Genomic DNA, 21,578 nt, shown 5'->3' with positions numbered 1-21,578 from the left:
AAGGAAGAATTAGGGCCTTAATGAGTGGATTTAATGATGGCAGAAGTCTCTACCTATTTTTCTTTACCCATGTTTTTATTTTTTTCTACATTTGTTCTATTTGGAAGGATTTTTCCATAAGACAAGGACATGGCTATTGTAGCCCAATCTTAGCAACTCCAGTGCAAAAACATTTTTTTCCCCTCATGTTCATTTGTCAGGGCCAGGAAAGACTCTGATTGGGCAGGCCTTAGTCATGTGCCCATGGGGGTGATGGGAAAGCTTGCTAGGCTCAGGTAGGTCAATCTGTCACTCACTCTGAAATATACTGAAAATCTGATGAGTATTATGGACCTTTACAGGAAAATCTCTAAGCATAAATGGATCTAAGTATTTTAGAATAGTTTTTTAGGAAGCTAGTTATAGTTTCTCCTTAGATGTTTATGGACTTCAAGTTAACAACACCTGTGATAAAATGTTAAGACAGCATGATTCATCATTGAAATAAAAGTTTAGCAAATGTGTTTTTATTTCCAATATATAAAATTCTTTCTGTTTAAAAAAGTGTGAGTGTGTCTGTGTAACTCCAATAGCATTCAAGCAAAAACTCCTTATAATATATGGGAATGTATAGATTTTCTTTTTGACATTCTATTTTTTTTTATTATTGCTTAAAGTATTACAAAGGGTATTACATATGTATCCATTTTATCCCCCCGCCCTTGACAATCCCTGTCCTCCCCTACCCCCCAGTGTCTTATGTCCATTGGTTATGCTTATATGAATGCATACAAGTCCTTCGGTTGATCTCTTACACCCCTCCATCCTGCCCCCCAACCCTCCCCGGCCTTTCCGCTGCAGTTTGACAATCTGTTTGAGGCAGCTCTGCCTCTGTATCTATTATTGTTCATAAGTTTATAATGGTCTTTATTATCCATGAATGAGTGAGATCATGTGGTATTTTTCCTTGATTGACTGGCTTATTTCACTTAGCATAATGCTCTCCAGTTCCATCCATGCCATTGCAAATGGTAAGAGTTCCTTCTTTTTTACAGCAGCATAGTATTCCATCATGTAGATGTACCACAGTTTTCTAATCCAAGGAATATAGATTTTATCTGGGGATCAACTGAACAACCTTAAAACATCTTTAAGGTTTATTTTTTTTGTTTGTTTTAATCCTTATCTGAGGATATTTTTCCATTGATTTTTTTTCTTTTAGAGGGAGTAGAAGGGATGGGGAGAGACAGAGAGAGAAACATCAATGTGAGAGAGACACATCAATTGGCTTCCTCGCACATGCAACCCAACCAGGGCTGGGGGATTGAGCCAGCAACCGAGATACATGCCCTTGACAGGAATTGAACCCACGACCCATCAGTCCATGGGTCGATGCTCTACCCACTGAGCAAAACCGGCCAGGGCAACATCTTTAAGTTCTGATTATAAAGTTGCTTCCAAGAACAGTGAACACAGCTAAGAAGAACCAGAACTAATTATTGGCTTTGCCACATAGAATAAAAGAGGGATCTTGGTGTCTCTAATATGTCAAGGTTTTTCATGAAAAATCAGAGTGGGATATACTAGTAAGTGACTGGAGAGATAGAAGAAACTCATTGAAATGAAGTGGGGTCCACCTCTAAAGTGTACAAGGCAATTTCCAATCTATATATATAAGCATAATATGCAAATTGACTGGATGGCAGAACGACCGGTCGCTATGAAGCGCACTAACCACCAGGGGGCGGACGCTCAATGCAGGAGCTGTCCCCAGTCTGCAGGCTCTGATTGCCTTATTGGGACCTGCCGGCCAACCTCTTGGTTCCTCCCCCTAGCCGGCAGGCTCCAATTGCCTGATGGGGAATGGGGAACCAGGGGTGGGTGGTGGCGGGTGTGGGGGGCAGGGTTGGCTTCCAGCAGCCAGGGAACATCGGCCCTGATCACAGGCCAGGCCTAGGGACCCTACCCATGCAAAAACTTCATGCACCGAGCCTCTAGTATTTTAATAATGATAACTCAATGTTGCAAATGCATGCCTCTATCATCGGTCTTTTATCTTCCATTCCTGCCATCTTGTCAATCTTGTCAACACTGTTCATTGGTCAATCCTTATGCTAAAAATGTTTAACATGACCTCTAAGCTATGAGCTGGCTCCTACGTTTCCCCTGCACCTCATCATATGCCAATTTCACCTTCACTGTGTTTACATACGTTGCCATCTTGACTGGAGATGACTGACCTTTCTAGTCCTTACATGTACAAACCTCTCCTTGTTCTGAGGCCTTTGCCCAGGTTACAACTTATTTCTTGAGTGTCTTTTTCCCACTTTTTTCTTGACTTTGTCCTACTTATCCTTGGTATAATTATTACTTCCTTAGAAAGGCCTTCTGGAACCAAGTAAATAAACTCCTTTCTGTTTTTCCTCTTTAGTATTGTATTACTGCAACATATATTTTTAATGTTCCTTTTCCTTTTGCATTATAAGTGCTATGCAATGAAGTATCATGTCTGTTTTGTTCACTTGGTGCCTAAAACAGTGCCTGGGATGTAACTATTACTAAGTAAATGCTTTTGAATAATCAGTGAAGAATGGAAAAGGAAATAGAGGAGATTAGAAACAGTTGCAACAGCTGAATATAAAGCTTAGAAATAGCAAGGAGTGGTAAATAGCAGTAGACATTCTGACGGTCAAGTCAAAAGAGAGATATACAAGCAAAAAGCGGACAGAACAGCATTGCCATCTGGGGCATGGGGCTGTGTGAGTTCAGGCATGTGTCCCACAAAGACATGCACAGGCACATGAGCCTCCTGCTCAACAGCCCCTGAGCGAATCAGTGTGATATTTTAGAAGCCTGGTAATCAGTCCAGCTTATCACCTGGGAAACAGTTTGCACACTGCCTGTAAGTGACAAGCTCAGCCATTTGTGCCTGTGGTTGTACACGAGCAACACTACTGATTTGACTTCATTTGTAACATTGAGTTATCATTATTGAAATATTGGAAATTGCCTTACACACTTTAGAGGTATTTTTATTAAAAAGAATTTACTTTCTTCTGGGAATACTTACAAAAAAAGGAAGACTCAGTTATAATTGGGATTTATAATCCTGGATTATAAATAATAAAACAAATTATTATTTATAATAACACATATTTATAATATTAAATTGTTATCACCTAATTTAGTAAACTCTTTTAAAATAAAATTTATTCCTTGTTCTTCAGTTAATATTTTGCACTTGTTTGTCTATGAATAGAATCTCATTGTGATGAGCTATGTCTTTTTATCTCAGCTTTTTAAAAACAATTTTCTTTTCTTAATCCTCACTGGAGGATATTTTTTACATTGATTTTTAGAGAGAATGGAAGGAACGGAGAGGGAGGGAGGGAGAGAGGGAGGGAGGGAGGGAGGGAGGGAGAGAGAGAGAGAGAGAGAGAGAGAGAGAGAGAGATCTATGTGAGAGAGACACATCAATCAATAACTTCCCACATCACCCTGACAAACCTACAATCCAAGGATGTGCCCTTGACCAGGAATCAAACCTGCAACCATGCATTGCTCAGGCTGATGATCTACCACTGAACCACTCCAGCCAAGGCAAAAACACGTTTCCTTTTAAAAAACTTGAAAAAATGTTTTTTAGTTATAGTTGACATACAATGTTATATTAGTTTCAGGTGTACAACATAGTGATTAGACATCTCTATAACTTATGAAGTGATCACCCCATAAGTCTAGTACCCATCTGGCAACCATTACAATATTTATTTATTTATTTATTCATTCCTCACCCAATGATATTTCTCCATTGATTTTTAGAGAGAGTGGAAGGTAGCAGGAGACACACAGAGAGAAAGAAACATCGATGTGAGAGACACACATGGATTGATTGCCTCCCGTACATGCCCGACCAGGGTTGGGGATTGAGCCTGCAACCGAGGTACATGCCCTTGACTGGAATTGACCCGGGCCCTTCAGTCCACAGACTGACACTCCATCTTCTGAGCCAAACTGGCTAGGGCCCATTACAATATTATTGACTGTATTGCCTATGCTGTACTTTACGTCTCCATGACTGGTTTTACAGCTGGCAATTTGTACATTTTAATTTCTTTCCTTTTTCTGTCATCCCCCCAGCTTCCCTCTCATCCTGCAGCCACCAATTTGTTCCCTGGATCTATGAGTTTGTTTCTGTTTAGTTTGTTCTAAATGGTTTCCTTTTGATTCAGATATAGTTGGAGCAGAGCCCCCTCACCTTCCCGCGTTTGCTGTATAGTACTTATGTGATTTTAGTGTTTGTATTAGCACTGATTTGTGGATGCTTGCTTTTGAAAGAGCACATCTCAATCTAAGGAACATCTTTAACATCAGGGTAGGAGTGTCTGGATCCTTCTGGGGAGTGAGCTGTGCTTAAAGATATTAAGAGCCCAGCAGATAAGATCCCCAAAGGAGAGAAGCAAAAGTCACCCTCTGCTTCTCTTGATAAAGTTTCCCTATCTTACTGTGGGATGTTGGCTTCATGGTAGTGGGAACTGGTAATATAAAAAGGTATTAAGAGTGATATGGTACCATGAGAGACATTTTCCTAAGATCAGTCTTTGTAAAACTTTACTCTTTGAACCAGATCTGTGATGCTCTTTTTCTCAGAGCTTTGCATAACTGGCTCCTTCTCATTTTTTAGATTTCATTTTAAATACCCATCCTCAGCGAGGCTTTCTGAGGTATGTCAGTTCTCAAAGACTTGGTTCATACTTGAGGATTGGCAGAAAGGGATTCGTCTTTGAACAATGTTCGTTTTCTTCTGCATTACTACGAATCAGAAAATAACCATCGCAAGGGTGCCCATGAGTATAACAACACAAGGGTGAGGATCTTTGCTGATTCCTGGAATCTCCTGTGTTTTTTAGAGCCTCCCCCAAAGTTTAATGGAATCGGGTGTAAAAGACCCTCTTTAGGCTAGTGTGAACAACGGGCATCTCAACTTATGGGGTCTGCTTTATTTGAGTGGTGCCACTGAGATGTAGGCACTAGATTCATAGTTTTTTCTTGCCGTGGCACTTCTACATTGTATTTACTGCTGTGCCATCTGGGTTTCAGGGTGTTAGGCCTGACGGGGGTCTTCTAGGCCTTTCCCTATCATCCCTTTTATTCTTTACTACCGTGTCACGTTTACTTGTCTCATAAATTTGAATAACACTCTTTTATTTTATTTGTTTATTTGTTTCTTGGCTGTGTACCCCTCACTATGTTAACTCTAGCAGGGTGGTAATTATATCCCTTCCCTGAGGTTCAGCCTAAGTGCCAAGCGAAGTGTCTGACACTTACGGACCTTATATTTCCTACTCCCACAGTGTAAGGCTTATGACGCTCTTGTGGTTGTATCATGAGGTAGGGAAGCTTGCTAAGAGCATGCAAGCCAGACACTCACTGCATCACTCAGATCCCTTAGCAAGACCTTACCTATGAGGTCTGGGACCTGGAATCTGGGGGCAGGTAAGCAGGTATAATGATACTATTAGAAACATCCTTAGCATTTGGAAAACTAGGCAATTAAAGAGACTTTGTCCGTGACTAATGTTTTACTATCATCCCTTCCTATCCTTGCAAGTTTTAGTACCTCTGAAGCATACATTTCTCTAATTTTTTTTTTCTTCATGATAATTTGGCCAATAGTCCCAGCACTATAGCTCTGTAGTTCAGAGCACAGTCTAGATGAGTCACCTGTGTTCCCTTTCTGGCACTACCTCTTTTGAGCTATGAGATTTTTGCTGGTTTCTTAATCTCTCTGACCTTAGTTTCTTCATTGAAAAAATAAAGCTAATTTATAGAATGTATTTTACAAGGTTCTTATAAAGATGAAATGAAATCATATGTTCAATGTGTTTAGAACAGTATCTGAAAGACAGTAAGCATTCAATGGTAGCCCAAATAAATGAACAAATTATTATATTAGATAATTCAGCGATAAAATTTAGGTTTACATTTGTCTATTTCCCCTATGTTATTTGTCTATTTAAAATTTTAAAAGTTAAACCAATTTCTTCCTAAAATTCTTTCTTATTAAAGCCAAGGGTCAATAATACAGATATTTTTTATTTAAGTTGGGAGGCCAACCCTGAGAAGGATGGGAAAGGTTGGCTTCTAGGCACTTGAATTTTACAAATAACCACAGGAAGGAATTTAAAAAACATGAAAGTTCCTGAATGTATAATCCAAGTGATTGATATCTCTCAAAGTATTCAACGTTGCTGCAATTGCTCAGTACATGTTAAAATCTCCTTCTTTGGACCTGCCTTCAGAGCAAATTTATAGTCTTTACAAGGACATCTGTCTTTTTATTTTGTAGTTAAATCTTGTTTTAGATTCAAGATAGTATTACTCAATTTTATCATTCACCTGATTTATTGGACTTGACACTAAGTAATATTGGTTCTTTAAAAAAACCCACTTCAAAGTATGAATATGTGGTCCTCTGAGGACAATCAAAAGAGTGTGATGTGGCTTTAGTGATGTTTTTGAAGGTGGAATTCCAAAAAGGTCTGAGCATATGGTACCATCATTGGAATGTGGTGCAGCCTTGTAAGATTATCACTTTGAGGAGAACAGTACCTACTTGGATGTTTAAGTACCAGCAGTCATTATCTTTATAGTTAAAATTTGACTCCCCAGATGTCTTGTTGATTCTTTGCTTTCTAAGATACATAACTTTGAAGCCACAATTCATTTGAATGTGTAGATTCTATTAGTTTAAAAAAATCTAGCAATGCCAGTATGCACTCTATTTTTTGTCATTGTTGGATCTTACCATTAAACATTTATCACTTTAATTACACATACTTGAAATCTTCATTTTCATCATCAATGCTACCTTGATAAACCCAAAGCATGCACACAAGAGTGGCTTATATTAAAACCATAGAAATGGATTTAGACATTGAGTAACAATACAACACATTCCTGAAAATGGTTTTATAAAGAAGATAATATTTTCCCAAAGGAGCAATATTGTTGGAGGTTTTGCTTCTAGCTGATGACAGAAAATCAAATAAATCAGAGATGTAGCAATAATGCATTATAAATGCAAAATTATAACAGCCAAGACCTTGATAATATTCTAATATAATAAAGTTGTGTACTAAATCCTATCAAATGTCTAAAAATGTAATGGATATATTGATTAGAAAGAGGATATAAATGGCCTACCAAGTTATTATAAAGAAAATCTCTATTGATGTGTGAAGTTATCTGGAAATGAATGTCTAACCAATAATAAATGGCAATTATTCATTTAATTATAATGCTCTTAAAAATTATATGGGATTTGGAGGGAGATAATTTGCCAGGCCTGTGTCTCAGAAACTGTCTAAGGAAATTTAAACATTATGCCTTTTTTTCCCTTGATAGAATATTTCTGCAAAAGGCAGACCTTGGAGCTATTAATCTTAGAGCCATCTCCTAACCTACTTTAGTAGATTTTCAATACATTTGTTAATGAGTTGATTGTTTGATTGATTCATTTATTAATTCATTGATTCAATAAATTAATAAATTATTAATTAATAAATGAATTAATTCACCTATTAATTCATTTATTAATTCATTGACTCATTCTAGGCTGTTTTTGACATTGGGTAGTTGAATAGAAATTAGTAAAGGAGGCTGAGAATGAGTGGAAGGAAAACCAGGTGAGTGTTGTGTTGGGGAAGTCAGAAAGATATTTTAAGGTAACTGAGATGATTATTTGTGTCAAGCAATATGAAGACTGAAAACTGACCATGGAATTTATAAAGATAAAGAGTCATTTATGACCTTGATAGTAGTGGTCTTGAAGACAATGGAGATAGGATTTTAAGCAACTCTTTTAAGGAGGTTTGCTATAAAGCATGAATGGGGAACAACCAGCCGGCCTGTGGAATCATCTGGTCTGGCCCTGCCAAGGCATTAGGGGTGAGTTAATTAAATGTTTGACCAAATACAGCAGGCTAATTTTTAAGTTGATAATTTTGTATGGCCCACTAATGCAGTTATAAATATCTAAATGGCCTTTGGCAGAAGAAAGTTTCCCCACCCCTGCTAAAGGCTTGGAGAGAAATGAGGTGATTGGGAGATTAAGGTGAAAGGGAATGGGGTCTAGAAAGTTATATTTTTAATAAAATGGGAGAAGTCACAACATGTTTGTGTGTCTGTGGTAGTGATCTAGGAGAGGGACAATCTGCTCATGTAAGAGTGAGGGGAGAAGAGCTGGATCGGTGTTCCTGAGTAGATGTGAGGGGTTGGGATTAGTGCACAAATGGAGCGTAGATCTTAGCTAGGAGCACAGACAGTTCCGTGTTATTAAGGAAGAAGGTAGAGTATGTGGACATAGATGCCAATAGGTGAGTATTGTAGCAGTGGGTATTATTTATCCTTTAAAAAATAATTTTAAATGTTCAAACAATTTAGTATTGTTGCTCATTATCACCCTAGATCAGTATATCACTCAACTTGATATTCCATTGACAGTCATTAGAATGCTTTACACTTCATTGGAAATGCATTAAAAACACTTAATAGCAACTCTTCAAATGGTGTTTCAACATCTCCTTCCTCGAGCAACAGGTCTGAGATAGTTATGGAAAAGTATTGTGATTGAGCTTGCCCTTGGCCTTCAATTTGACAAATCACTGAATATGCTTAGTAAAAGGCAAAAGATTTATGCGATTTGAAGAGAAACCAGAGTATAAATCACTGAATATGAAAAGGTAGGGACTGGAACCATGTAGGTGTGGCTGTTAATTGGGGACCTTCAAATGATTACATTGGAGATGTGAGTAATGAGAAAAGATCTGAATTACTGGGTCAGACTTCCAGTAATTTCAGTCTATAGTTCTTCATAGGTAGTTTGGCGATCATCCTCTTCTTCACTCTCTAGTAATAGCAAGATTGTAAAGTACATGGCATAAAAACATAGTGTCTTTGTCTGGAGAATCATTATATGATGGGTTTCCATGTGTTTATGTAAATATATACATTAAGTTAAAGAAGGAGGCAAATTAATACATATCTACTGTATGCTAAGCACGCACCAACTTCTGTAATGATGTTAATTAATGTCAAATGGACATTCACTGTCTTGAATTAAAATGAGATATATTGACATAAAAGCTATAGTTGCTTAGAAAAAGAAAAAAATCACTGTGGACTGAAAAATCACTGTGGCAGGACACTTGGATGAGAAACACAGAACTTACACTGGGGCTTTGAGCCAAGGCTTTGTCTTGGCACCTGAGATAAGAAAAGGATGTATCTACACCTAGCAAGATGCTTGGCACATACTAAACACTTAACAATGCCTGTTCGGTTAATTTTGCTATACTATGTGTGTGAATATTTAAATCTTTTGTTCGGATTTCCTGAAAATGTCAAAACAACGGAGCATAGGCACAAATATCTGTATATAAGTAGTAAAGAATCCAGCTTTGCCAGCATTATCCAGTCTTAATTAGAAGTCTAAGTTAGGCCCCAAATGGCTGTCTTCTGAAGGATTTATGGAATGTTTTAACAAAAGTGGCAGATTTATAGGAAGGACAAACAACCAAAGAAGAGATACCTTTGCTCATTCATCTTAATCTAAATGGGAATATTTTCTCTGGAAAATGAAGGTTGAAATTGAGATTACCTTTTTTTTTTTTTAAAGAAATATTTGTTCAACAAGAAAGAAAAAGGAATGATTAAATGATTGTGGAAAAGAGGTAGAGAATAGACTAGGTGACTTTGAGGCTCTAGCCTTTGGTTTAGTGGTGACTCTATTTCAGTCTCTAATTTTCCTTCAGTTGTCAAAGGAAAATGTCTTATTCACAGCCTTGAGGCAAGCTCTTTCTCTTTCTAAATCAGCAGATTGCTCAAAGTGATGTTGACTGTTCTGTTTAAAATCCCCATTATTTTTTAAACTGTAAAACTATGTTTCTGTTTTTTCAAACTAGAAACATATTTTATTTTCTATTTTCTTTGATTTTGCAGTTAAATTTTGATAACTTTATGGTGGATTTTGAATATTTTCTGTTACATTATGCATGTGTAAGTGACTGCCAGGAGATTTTGTTCAGAGTCCAAATTCCTATAGTTAACCACTTATTTGTAGAGAAAGCTTTCAAATCAGCCCATTGATTGAAAATTTTGGATAAATTCCACAAGAGTTTAATTCTTTTGGACTAGAAGTTAGAGACTATTTTGAAGTCATGTTGAAATTTAATCCACTGAAAAAGCCAAGATCTGAACAGGAACTGAAGCAAAGGAAGACTCTACCATTAAATAAAATGAGCAGCCAATGCAAGGGCTTGAAGGTAATTAACTATGTGTGGAACATAATATTCAGGTAGTCTTGTGAAAATTGATATTATTTTGGTAGCATATAATGCATAAACGATAACATCTAAATGATATCCAGCTTAATTTAGAGTACAGGCTACACTGAGTGAGGTTTGATGGATCTGTGGTTAAAGAACTCTGTTAAGGGAATAAAAGCCAATAATGGGGTGAGATGAATTATATTTGCATGGGCAAAAGCATAATCCAACATTACCCACAGCTGTTAGTCTTGAAAACCTGAACAAGTAGTAGATTTCATCCAACCTTCAATTCTAATGATTCTTTAGAAATTATTTCTTTCAGCTCTGTGGTTTCAAAAGTTCATTCAGATACTTCTGTGAACCATATGTATTTAAAAGATTGGACCAACTCATTAGGAATATAGAGTAGATTCAATTGGCTTAAAGGGATTCATATTCTCTCTCCTTCCTTCCTTTCTTTCTCCTCATGATGTTACAGCTGAATTTAGACTCCAGTTAAGTCCTGCTGCTCTTCATATCCTGTTTGGCTCATCCCAAGGCTATTAACTGACAAAACCAAGTACGGAAATGAAAAAAAAAATAGCATCAAGTCCTTGGGCACTGCTAGGGTTCTTCCATTTAGGGTAATATTGGACATCATAGTATGTGGATGGTTCACAAAACTGAGGCTTAAAATAGTCTAGGAATTATGGGTAGCAAGTGAAGTGCAATATTTCCCTTTGAAACACAACTAATCTTCCTGTTTACTTCTTTACCCAGCTTACATGAACTGGCAGTCCCCAGTCAATTATCCATCACTTAAAAAATATATTGGTTCATTTTGTAGTAAGAAGTTTTAATCTTAACTAACTGGCTTTCAAATATTAATAAAGGGCAATGGTTCTGGTAATAAGCTTTGGTGTTAATTTGGTTTAACAATTATCTCAGGATTGGTTTGAAGTTCCATTTTGGCCTTGTACTCTGTTGAACTTTAGAATTAAGAATATACTTTAGCAAAATTTTTTTCCATTGCTGCTACTTTGCTTTGGATAAAGGGAAAGAAAAAGCAGTTCGGTTTTATGCGGGTTTTTTTTTTTTTTTTTGCTGTGTGTGAGTGTGTGTGTGTGTGTGTGTGAGTGTGTGTGCAGAATAGCTAGTAGGTATTTCTTCAGGCGACACCCACCTCAATTTTTTCTCAGAATGCAAAATCATAATAAATCTGACATTCCTTGGAGTGTTTCAGGAAATGACAACTTACAAATATCCAAACATATTTCTTGACTTCCAATTTACATCACTTCTAATTATGTAGATATAAAGTATTCCTGTGCCATTATCTTCCTGCTAAAGAAGAATTCATATGTAACCTTAGTTCCTTACTTTTGAAGTGTTTTCTAACCCATCCCCAGTACCATTTTCTGTGGAGCAAGTAGTCTCTATTTAGGGCTCTTTTCCCTGAGATTCTTATTGAGAGTATTTCCTTCTACTCACTTAGTGGTATAAACTATTGCAGGCTCCAGGATCCAGAATAGCATCATTCTACTACAGCCTTGCCAGACCAAAGATCACCGTCCATGAACTTGGTCATTGCATGAGCAGGAGCACTGGGGGCCATCATATGCCTGTACATGCTGCTCCCTCCTGAAAGTTGCTTTTCTTCTTTACTTTTCTGGCCAGTTAGTTACTTGAACTTTTGTTTAGTTGGCTAATTTAATTTGCTATTATTTTTTTGCCTGAAGTTTTGAGCTGCATACATATCGATTGAATTGGGATGGGAAGAGGAACATGGGATTGCTGGATGACCGTGGACAAAAAGGACTCATGAATATAACAAATGGAATACAAAGTTCCTACTATGTTTTTCCCTTCTTTAATGATATTGTTAATAGACCACCTTTGAAACATCAGTACCATAAACTTTTTATTCAAGCTGAAGAGTCATTTTTGAGTCTTCCTTATTTTTTTATTCCTATAGCCAGGGCAACTATATGATTTATTGTCCAAACTGGAATAATGTTGAGAACAAAAGAGGGCACTGGGACAGTAGGCAGAAATCAGGTGAACAGGAAATGTAAGATTACCCTATCCATAAAAAACCAGGAATATTTGTTGGCTTTACCATCAAAATATATGTTAAATGTATTCATTTATCACCATTTCCACTGCTGTCATCTATTCCAAGCCATCATCATGTCTTGGATGTAACTACTCTGTACTTACTCCTAATGGATTTGCTTTGATTCTTGCCTTCCTATAATATATTTTCTACACAGCTGCCAAAACAATATTTCACAAACAATTAGATCACAGAGTTCCCTTTCTCCCAAAATCTCCTAAGGTTTCAGTGTCCTTAGAAGAAAATTCACACTGCTTTCGTGGCCCGCAATGCCTTACCTTTCTCATAGAGGTCATCCCATATCAATACATTGCTAGGACTCCCTCTACTGGGCCTTCTCCCTAGCTCTTCAAATGCACATCTTATGCATTTGTTTTTCTCTCTGCCTGAAATGCTGGCCCTCCACCACCCGGGTCTTACCTTTCTGAGTTTCATCATTCAGACATTTAGAAAAATATCACCTCCTCTGAATACTTGAATTCATAGTAATGCTGTCTTAATCCCTTCTCTTATCACTGTTATACTGTTTCTTATAGCCCTTCTCAATGTCTGAAATTTTCCTATTCTGTTTTTAAAAATTATGTAAAATACACATGAAATAAAATTTACAATGTTAACCATTTTTAATTGTATAGTTCAGGGGCATTAAATACATTCACATTACGTATCCATCACCATCTATCCATCTCTAGAACTTTTTTCATCTTCCCAAACTGAAAATTCATACCCATTAAAAAGTAACTCCTCATTCTTCCCTTTACCCAACCCTTAACACCCACCATTCTACTTTCTGTATCTATGAATATGACTACTCAAAGTACCTTATATAAGTGGAGTCATACAGTAGTTGTCCTTTGTGACTGGTTTATTTCACTTAGCATAATGTTCTCAGAGTTCATCTATGTTGTAGCATGTGTCAGAATTTCTTTGCTTTTTTTGAAATCCTCACCCGAGGAGATACGCTTTTATTGATTTTTAGACACACACACACACACACACACACACACACACACACACACACAGGGAGAGAGAGAGAGAGAGAGAGAGAGAGAGAGAGAGAGAGAGAGAGAGAGACAGACAGACACACACAGACAGACAGACATTGATTGGTTGGTTGCCTTCTAAACATGCCCCAACCAGGGTTTAAACCTGTAACCTAGGTATGTGCCCTGACCAGGAATCCAGCCTGCAAACTTCTGGTGTGTGGGACAATGCTCCAGGGCCAGAACTTCTTTCCTTTTTAAGGCTGAATAATATTCAACTGTATGTATATATATCATATTTGGTTTATCCATTTGTTTGTTGATGGACACTTGGGTTGCTTTCATCTTTTGGCTATCTATAATAATAAAAGTATAATATGCAAATTAGACCAGACGACCGAACGACCTTCTGGATGTCATTCCAGACGTCCTTCTGGATGAAGCCGCAGGGGCTGAGGCAGAGGTGGTTAGGGGCAATCAGGCAGGCAGGCAGGCAGGCGAGCAGTTAGGTGCCAGCGGTCCCAGATTGGGAGAGAGATGTCCAACTGCAGTTGGACATCCCTCGAGGGGTTCTGGATTGTGAGAGGGTGCAGGCCGGGCTGAGGACCCCTTCCCCCCCATGCATGAATTTCATGCACCGGGCCTCTAGTTATAAACAGTCCTTCATTGAACATGGGTATATAGATATATCTGTTTGAGTCCCTGCTTTCAAATCTTTTGGGTATACACTCAGAAATGGAAGTGCTGGATCATGTAGTTATCCGATGTTTAATTTTTTCAGGAACTGTTTTCCTATAGTAGGTGTACCATTTTACATTCCCACAGTAGTGAACAGGGTTTGAATTTTTTCATATCTTTACCAACACTTACTTTGTGTGTGTGTATGTGTGTGTTTTAAATAACAGTCATTCTAATGGAGGTGGTATAGCACTGTGGATTAGATTTCATTTTCATAATGGGTAGTGATGTTGGGTATCTTTTCATGTGCTTATTGTCCATTTGCATATCTTTTTTGGAAGAAGGTCTAGTCAAGTCTTTTGCCCATGTTTTAAACTGGTTGTTTGTTGTTGTTGAGTTATAGGAGTTCTTCATATAGCCTGGATATATCCCTTATCAAATATACAGTTTGCAATATTTTCTCCCATTCTATGCCTTTTTACTCTGTTGATAGTGCCCTTTCATACATTTTTAATTTTGAAGAAGTCAAAATTATCAAATTTTTCCTTTGTTGCTTGTGCTTTTGATATATTATCCAAGAAATAATTGCCAAATCCAATGTTATGAAGCTTTTCCTCCATGTTTGCTTCTACATTTTATAAAATTAGCTCTTACAATTTAGATCTTTCATCCTTTTAAAATTAATTTTTGTATATGGTGTATGGTACCAGTTATGTTTTTTATTTCTATCATCTCAATAAAATATAAGCTTAATGACATCAAGGATTGTGCCTGTCTTGCTTTATTTTATATCCCAGTTCTTCCATCAATACTTCACACACAGTAAAATGTGGAATTAATGAACACACAGAGACATTTCAGTGAAGTCTCTAAGGCAAATAAAACTCACTTCTCAGAATCATAGAATCTTGTGCCAGCTTGAGAATTTATTTATTTACTTTATTTAGGTCACCTTCTAGGTCAACTTTCTTCTGCTGCTCTTATTTCTTTTGTGACCATGTAGCCTAGAAGTGATCTTCCTGGAAGCATGGTTAATCAGGCTTAATTTACCTCAATCTACTAAGGCGGGAATAAAACATAACATGTGACTAACATAATGTCATGTAACAAACATAACACTGAAAAATTTTCTTTTATCTGAGGAAGAAATAGTGGCAATGTCCTTCAGAACAGATATATTTTTTTGATTTTTAAAGTTTCATATAAGATGTCTATCTTTTCACTTTAACTTCAGCTAGTTTCTGAGGGAAATCCAGACCTATATATGACTAGAGGCCTGGTGCACAAAAATTTGGGCACTCAGGGGGGTCCCTCAGCCTGGCATGTGCTCTCTCGCAGTCTGGGATCCCTTGGGAGATGACCACCTGCTGGTTTAGGCCCACTCCCTGGGGAATTGGGCCTAAGCTGGCAGTCAGACATCACTCTGGCAGCCCAGGAGCCCTCAGGGGAGCAGGCCTAAGCTGCAGTCGGACATCCTTAGCGCTGCTGAGGAGGCGGGAGAGGCTCCTACCACCACCCCTGTACTGGCAGCCTTCAGCCTGGCTTGTGGCTGAGCAGAGCTCCCCCTGTGGGAGTGCACTGACCACCAGGGGGCAGCTCCTGCATTGAGCGTCTGCCCCCTGGTGGTCAGTATGTGTCATAGTGACCAATCATTCCCAGTCTTTCTGCTGTTAGGGTCAGTTTTCATATTACCCTTTTATTATATAGGATAGAGGCCTGGTGCACGGGTGGGGGCCGGCTGGTTTGCCCTAAGGGTGTCCTGGATCAGGGTGGGGGTCCCGCTGGGGTGCCTGGCTAGCCTGGGTGAGGGGCTGATGGGTGTTTGCAGGCTGGTCACACCCCCTTCAGGGTGGGGGTCTCCACTGGGGTGCCTGGCCAGCTTGGGTGAGCGGCTAATGGCTGTTTTGCAGCTGGTCACACCCCCTTCAGGTTGGGGGTTCCCACTGGGGTGCCTGGCCAGCCTGGGTGAGGGGCTGATGGCTGTTTTCAGTATGTGTCATAGTGACCAATCATTCCCAGTCTTTCTGCTGTTAGGGTCAGTTTGCATATTACCCTTTTATTATATAGGATAGAGGCCTGGTGCACGGGTGGGGGCCGGCTGGTTTGCCCTAAGGGTGTCCTGGGTCAGGGTGGGGGTCCCCACTGGGGTGCCTGGCCAGCTTGGATGAGGGGATGATGGCTGTTTGCAGCTGGTCACACACTCCTCAGGGTGGGGGTCCTGGGACCACTGGGGTGCCTGGCCAGTCTGGGTGAGGGTCTGAGGGCCGTTTTCAGTCTGGCCAAGCCCCCCGGCAACGGGAGCTCCCAACCTCTCCTTTTTTTCTTTTTATTCTGGGATTTATTTACCTTCTATAATTGAAACTTTGTTGCCTTCAGTGGAGCTCAGAGCCGGCCAGGAAGCTTGGCTTCCTCTATCACTGGAGTAACCAAGCCTCTTGCTCGCTTCAGCTCCGTGGCTGCCAGCCGCCATCTTGGTTGGGTTAATTTGCATATAGTCATTCTGATTGGCTGGTGGGTGTGGCTTAAGGTGTAGCAAAGGTACGGTCAATTTGCATGTTTGTCTTTTATTAGACTAGATTGTTAACATAATATATGACCAATAATTGAAGAACTGATCCTAAAAACTTCAGCATTGCCCCATTAATAATTGGAGAATAGGGAAGATTCTCTCCAACATCCATCTTCTGCTCATGGAGACAGGGAAATCTGGTAAAGGAAAGACAAATCCTTGTTGATAGAAGTTGGAGGGACTGAAGGATGCATCTAAGGATGGATAGGCTGGAGCAGAGGAAAACAGCCTCATCTCAAGCTGGGGTCGGGTAATTACTCTGGTTGGCTGTGGAGTGGGGACTTGGGGACGTGAACAAATAGCAAAGGAGTATTTATCTGGTAGAAGCTTGACAAGTGAGGCTGACAAGACCAACAACACTTGGAATTTTCAGTTTTTAATTGGTAGAAGCTTGACAAGTGAGGCTGACAAGACCAACAACACTTGGAATTTTCAGTTTTTAATTGGAGCAGCAGGGCTTCCTCATGGATCCTAAAGCTTGAGGTCATGTGTGATGAATACAGTGGCTCCTGAGCACCTTAAACAGGTTCTATTTCCCTTTTTTAGGAAAGACGTCCAAGCCATCAAATGAACTTAACTTTAAGTATATCCTTGACTTGTGTGACATGGGAAACAACTGCTGTATCAGAAAAGCCTTAGTAAATGTTTTAATTGATGTCAACATGTCTTTTTTTAAAAAATATATTTTATTGATTTTTTACAGAGAGGAAGGGAGAGAGATAGAGAGTTAGAAACCTCGATGAGAGAGAAACATCAATCAGCTGCCTCCTGCACATCTCCTACTGGTGATATGCTCGCAACCAAGGTACATGCCCTTGACCGGAATCGAACCTGGCACCTTTCAGTCCACAGGCCGACCCTCTATCCACTGAGCCAAACCGGTTTCGGCAACATGTCTTGAATATAACTATTCTACCTCATCATTTTTTTTGAAATATGAGATTTATTTTCACCTTGACAGATTCTGGGTAAAAAAGAAAGCAAAGTGGGTTTTAGAATGTTTCTCAGAACTCACCATTCAGATATATGTCTGATGTCTCTACTGCTTCTTTGACCAGTCCCTACCACTGGGCATCCGTGTTTCTGATCATCTAAGGATGAGGTCTGTTAATTCTGAAGGCAACATTCAGCAGAAGGGAAGGAACCATTGGAGGGAGAACTTGCCCTTGACTATTATTTTTCTCCTTTCTGAGGAGCACAGTTTCTCTTCTCATAAAAATTATGGAGGGGTCATGTCTGAACATTGCTCTCAGGTTTGGACAGACATATTTAACTGGCCATTAGTACATATGCTGAGACTTCTCCCACTTCTTGTGACTGTGACTTTGTTCTGCTTATTCAGCATCATTTGTATTATGTCTCTCCCTTTGTACTATTATAATTAGAGAAGAGCAAAGGGAAAAATGCTAATGATTGTCATAATTGGGTTCATTATTTAAACAAGCATTTGATAAGCTGTTAGGTATTTAAGTATTAAGCATATAATTGGGAAGTGGTTTTGTGCTCTCTGAAAGCTTTCTTATAAACTTGACTTGAAAATTGTTGGAGGGAGTGGAATAGAGAAAGGAGAGAGAAAATATTAGAAGAATGTAGTGCAGTTGCCAGATGATTTTGTTTCTCTCTGCATACCTAGTACAGCTTTTGATGAAAGGTTGGCTTTTTGGAAAATGTACTGTGTACGTATAGTTAAGCCATAAATCTCTTGAATTTGGAGTTCAGTTTAAAAACACCCTGGGAATACTGATGCATCTCTTCTTATATGTATCTTTGAAGCACACACACAATGAGAATAAAACATTCTCCAATAACAGTCACAAGTGTGGGAAGAATTGAAATTAGATGATGAAAAATGAAAAAGTTCACAGAAATGCTAAAGCTACAAAAATTTTAAATATTCTAGATATTTTAACGACTAAGATAATTTATCAGGACTCTAGTACACTAAAGATACTCCTACACCAGCGAGGTTTCCATTCATTGCTACATAAAAAGAATATTTAAAACATATAAAGACCTATTTTTTTCTGCCTTATGCTAAAACTGTGGGAGACAAACCAACGTTCTTAATAACAGAATAAATTTTTATTTGTAAAGGATGTACAAGTATTTGGAGTCAAATGTGGTTTCAGAATGTAGCTATAAAAATATTCTTCAGACTCAAATGAATAAAAATGCACCCCTATTTAAGTTTGTTTTGCTTTGGTGGGGAGAAGAGATATTATTCAAAGATAGAGGTTTCAAAAGATAAAACCTGTATTTGGCATGCACTTCAGAGAAATATTTAATTGGGTTTTGACTGGAAGGTAGACAGTAAGCATTTTTCTACTTTCTGTAACTCCTTTACTCTCTTCTGATAACAGGAATGTTGTTAGAGGGAAGAAATGGTCACTATCATTGTGAAAGTTGTAGAAACTGTAGCAGTACATTTTCTACTGAAAGAGATAATTCAGATCAGATGGTATCACAGTCATATCAGATCATTGCAGGTTTATATCAGATCAGATTGCTGCTCCAGTTTATAATATCCATTAATAAAAACCCCAAAAAATAAATTCACAGTGCCTGGAATTTAGAAGACACTCAGCAAATGTTTATTGAGGCAATAGAGTCTACTACTGGTTATGAGCTCAATTCTGGAATCAGATTTTAAGAGTTTAAATTTCAGCTCCAATACTTATTGTGTGTGATTTTGGACAGTTTTTTTCTTTAGTTTCCTTACTTTAAAAATGAGGATAATATGCCCAGCTGGTGTGGCTCAGTGGTTGAGCATCAACTTATGAACCTGGTTTGATTCCTGGTCATGGCAGATGCCAGGGTTGTGTGCTCAATACCCAATAGGGGGCATGCAGCAGGCAGCTGGTCAATGATTCTCTCTCATTGATGTTTCTATCTCTCTCTCTGTCTCCCTTACTCTCTCTGAAATCAGTAAAAATATATTTTTAAAAAATGAGGATAATAATAGCACCTACTCTTAAAGGGTTGTTGCAGGGTTAAATGAAAAAAAAAAATAGCTGTAGAACATATTGGACCCATAATTACTGTTATGTGTTAACTTCTTTTTAGTGAGTGACCAAATGATAGAAATTATTCTCAGAGGCTATATTTTAAAATTATATTGGATATTCTTCAGAGTTCAAATGAAATGTTTCACTGTGTCCAGTTATGACTGGTTATTATCAGTACATGATGTAATTACTGTTTGGCTTGACTTCATAGCCCATGTTAAGACTCTTTTTCTTGGAGATTCAGGTGCTCTCTGGAGACTGAGTCAGAAGTCACTCCCCTCGAATGTAGTATCTGAACTTGATGAGCTTCATGAAGACAGGGCTGTGTCCGGTGTTGGGGCAACCCCAAGCCTCAGCCCGGAACCGTATTTGTCACTCAGCAATGTTAAGTATCGGTGGCATCAGCAAGCATTGTGTGTGCTGTGCCCTGTGCAAAGCAAGGTAAACAAGATGTGATGCTTGTACACTTAAAAAATAAAACAGCTGATTACTAACAAAGATGATGGAGCAACAGTGAAATAGGAAGTACATCAGGTCAGATGAAAGGTACATTGGAATCTGCCTTTGGTTATGTTCCTCACTTGCTGAGGAAAAACCATTTAACCTTTCCCAAACTCAGGCTTTTTTTCCACCTGTGTAACGAGAAACGTAATACATTGCTCGACCTATTTTTACGTGGATTTTTAAAATTAATGTGACAGTAATTGTAAAGGTAACTTGAAAAGTTAAAATGATTAAATACTTGCAAAGATGGCATAATAATTCTACAAATGGAAGTAATACTCAGGAGAAGGTTTTGATGCTAAGAGCAAATAGACCATTTGTCAAAGGCGTAGGAGGCTGCTTTTTCATGAGCTGGTTGTGGAGACTTACTCTTTGTGGATATTTACATTAAGTCGAGACCATTTTTTTTTTTGCTGTCACCTGGTAAATTTCATAATGTAAATATATTATATGTGAATGTATGGTCATACAAAGGGAGATTCATTGTTTTATGAATTATGAAAGTGAAAGCCAGAGATATTCAGAGATTTAATAGATCCACATTGAATGATGCATAGATTTTAGAATTTTGTAAAGTTCACGTGTGTGGCAAATCAAGGAAGCCATAACGGAAGTGCACATTTTTCTCCCCCGTGTCTATTTTTTCTTTTTCTATTTTTCCTCCTGTCTCTGCCCAGGAGGTAATTCAATCTCATGCATGCTTATGTGGTAGGAAAGAACTGTCATAAGTAGGAAGGGTAACGTGGTAGACAGAATTCTACCTTTTGATGAACATTGTTATATAATTCCATATCTTTAAATGTAGGCCTGGACGGTGAATAAAACCTGGGCTTTAAGAAAGGGAGATAATTCTTGGTGACCCTTACTGACCTCACCAGGTGAGTCTTTAAAAAGAGACTGTGCTCTTTCTAGAGAATGAGATTCAGAGTGAGTGGAAATTTTTTTTTGGACGCAAAGGAGGATGTTTGTTTCTTGTTTTGAATATAGAAAAGGCCACATGGAAAGGAATGGCCTCTAGGAGCTGAGAGCAGCCTCCATCTGATAGCCAACAACGAATTAGGGAGAACAGTCCTACAACTGCAAGGAACTGAATTCTGCCAAACAACATGGTCTTGGATGAAGAGCTGAGCTCCAAATGAGAACACAGGCTGGCTGACACCTTGACTAGTCTGTAGGGCCTGAGTATTGAAACCAGTGTCTTTGTGCTTGAACTTCTGACCTATAGAACTATGAGCTAATAACCTGGCATTGTTTTAAGCAGCCAAGTTTGTGGTAATTCATGATGCAGCAGAAGAAAATTTATGCAGGGAGATTAAGTTAGTTGGCTTTGTCATTAGTGTGCTAGTTGATTTACTTTTTTTGTGAGCAGCTTCTTCTGAAGAAAGTGGTTAAATTGGACCAGATTAACTTGAATATCCAAGAATTATTTCGAGT

At 38.4% G+C, this 21,578-nt stretch overlaps 1 protein-coding gene across 3 annotated transcripts in view; it reads left to right on the top strand.

Moving 5' to 3' along the window:
- Nucleotides 1–21,578, top strand: part of TAFA2 (TAFA chemokine like family member 2) — a 472,775-nt gene that overhangs the window by 82,426 nt on the left and 368,771 nt on the right. For 2 of the 3 annotated variants that reach the window (XR_009451245.1, XM_059683444.1), the window contains exon 2: nt 3,802–3,922. The exons of the other annotated variant lie outside the window; for it this stretch is intronic. Coding sequence is in view for 1 of the 2 variants with exons in the window: in XM_059683444.1 (XP_059539427.1) it covers nt 3,885–3,922 (38 nt within the window). In the remaining variant the exon portion in view is untranslated. The remainder of the gene's footprint in view (nt 1–3,801; nt 3,923–21,578) is intronic. 3 annotated transcript variants of the gene reach the window in all.

Source organism: Myotis daubentonii, chromosome 2, assembly GCF_963259705.1.
Source record: "Myotis daubentonii chromosome 2, mMyoDau2.1, whole genome shotgun sequence".
NCBI lineage: Eukaryota > Metazoa > Chordata > Mammalia > Chiroptera > Vespertilionidae > Myotis > Myotis daubentonii.
Note: the sequence above shows the minus strand (reverse complement) of the source record. Positions and strands in the feature narration are given on the sequence as shown.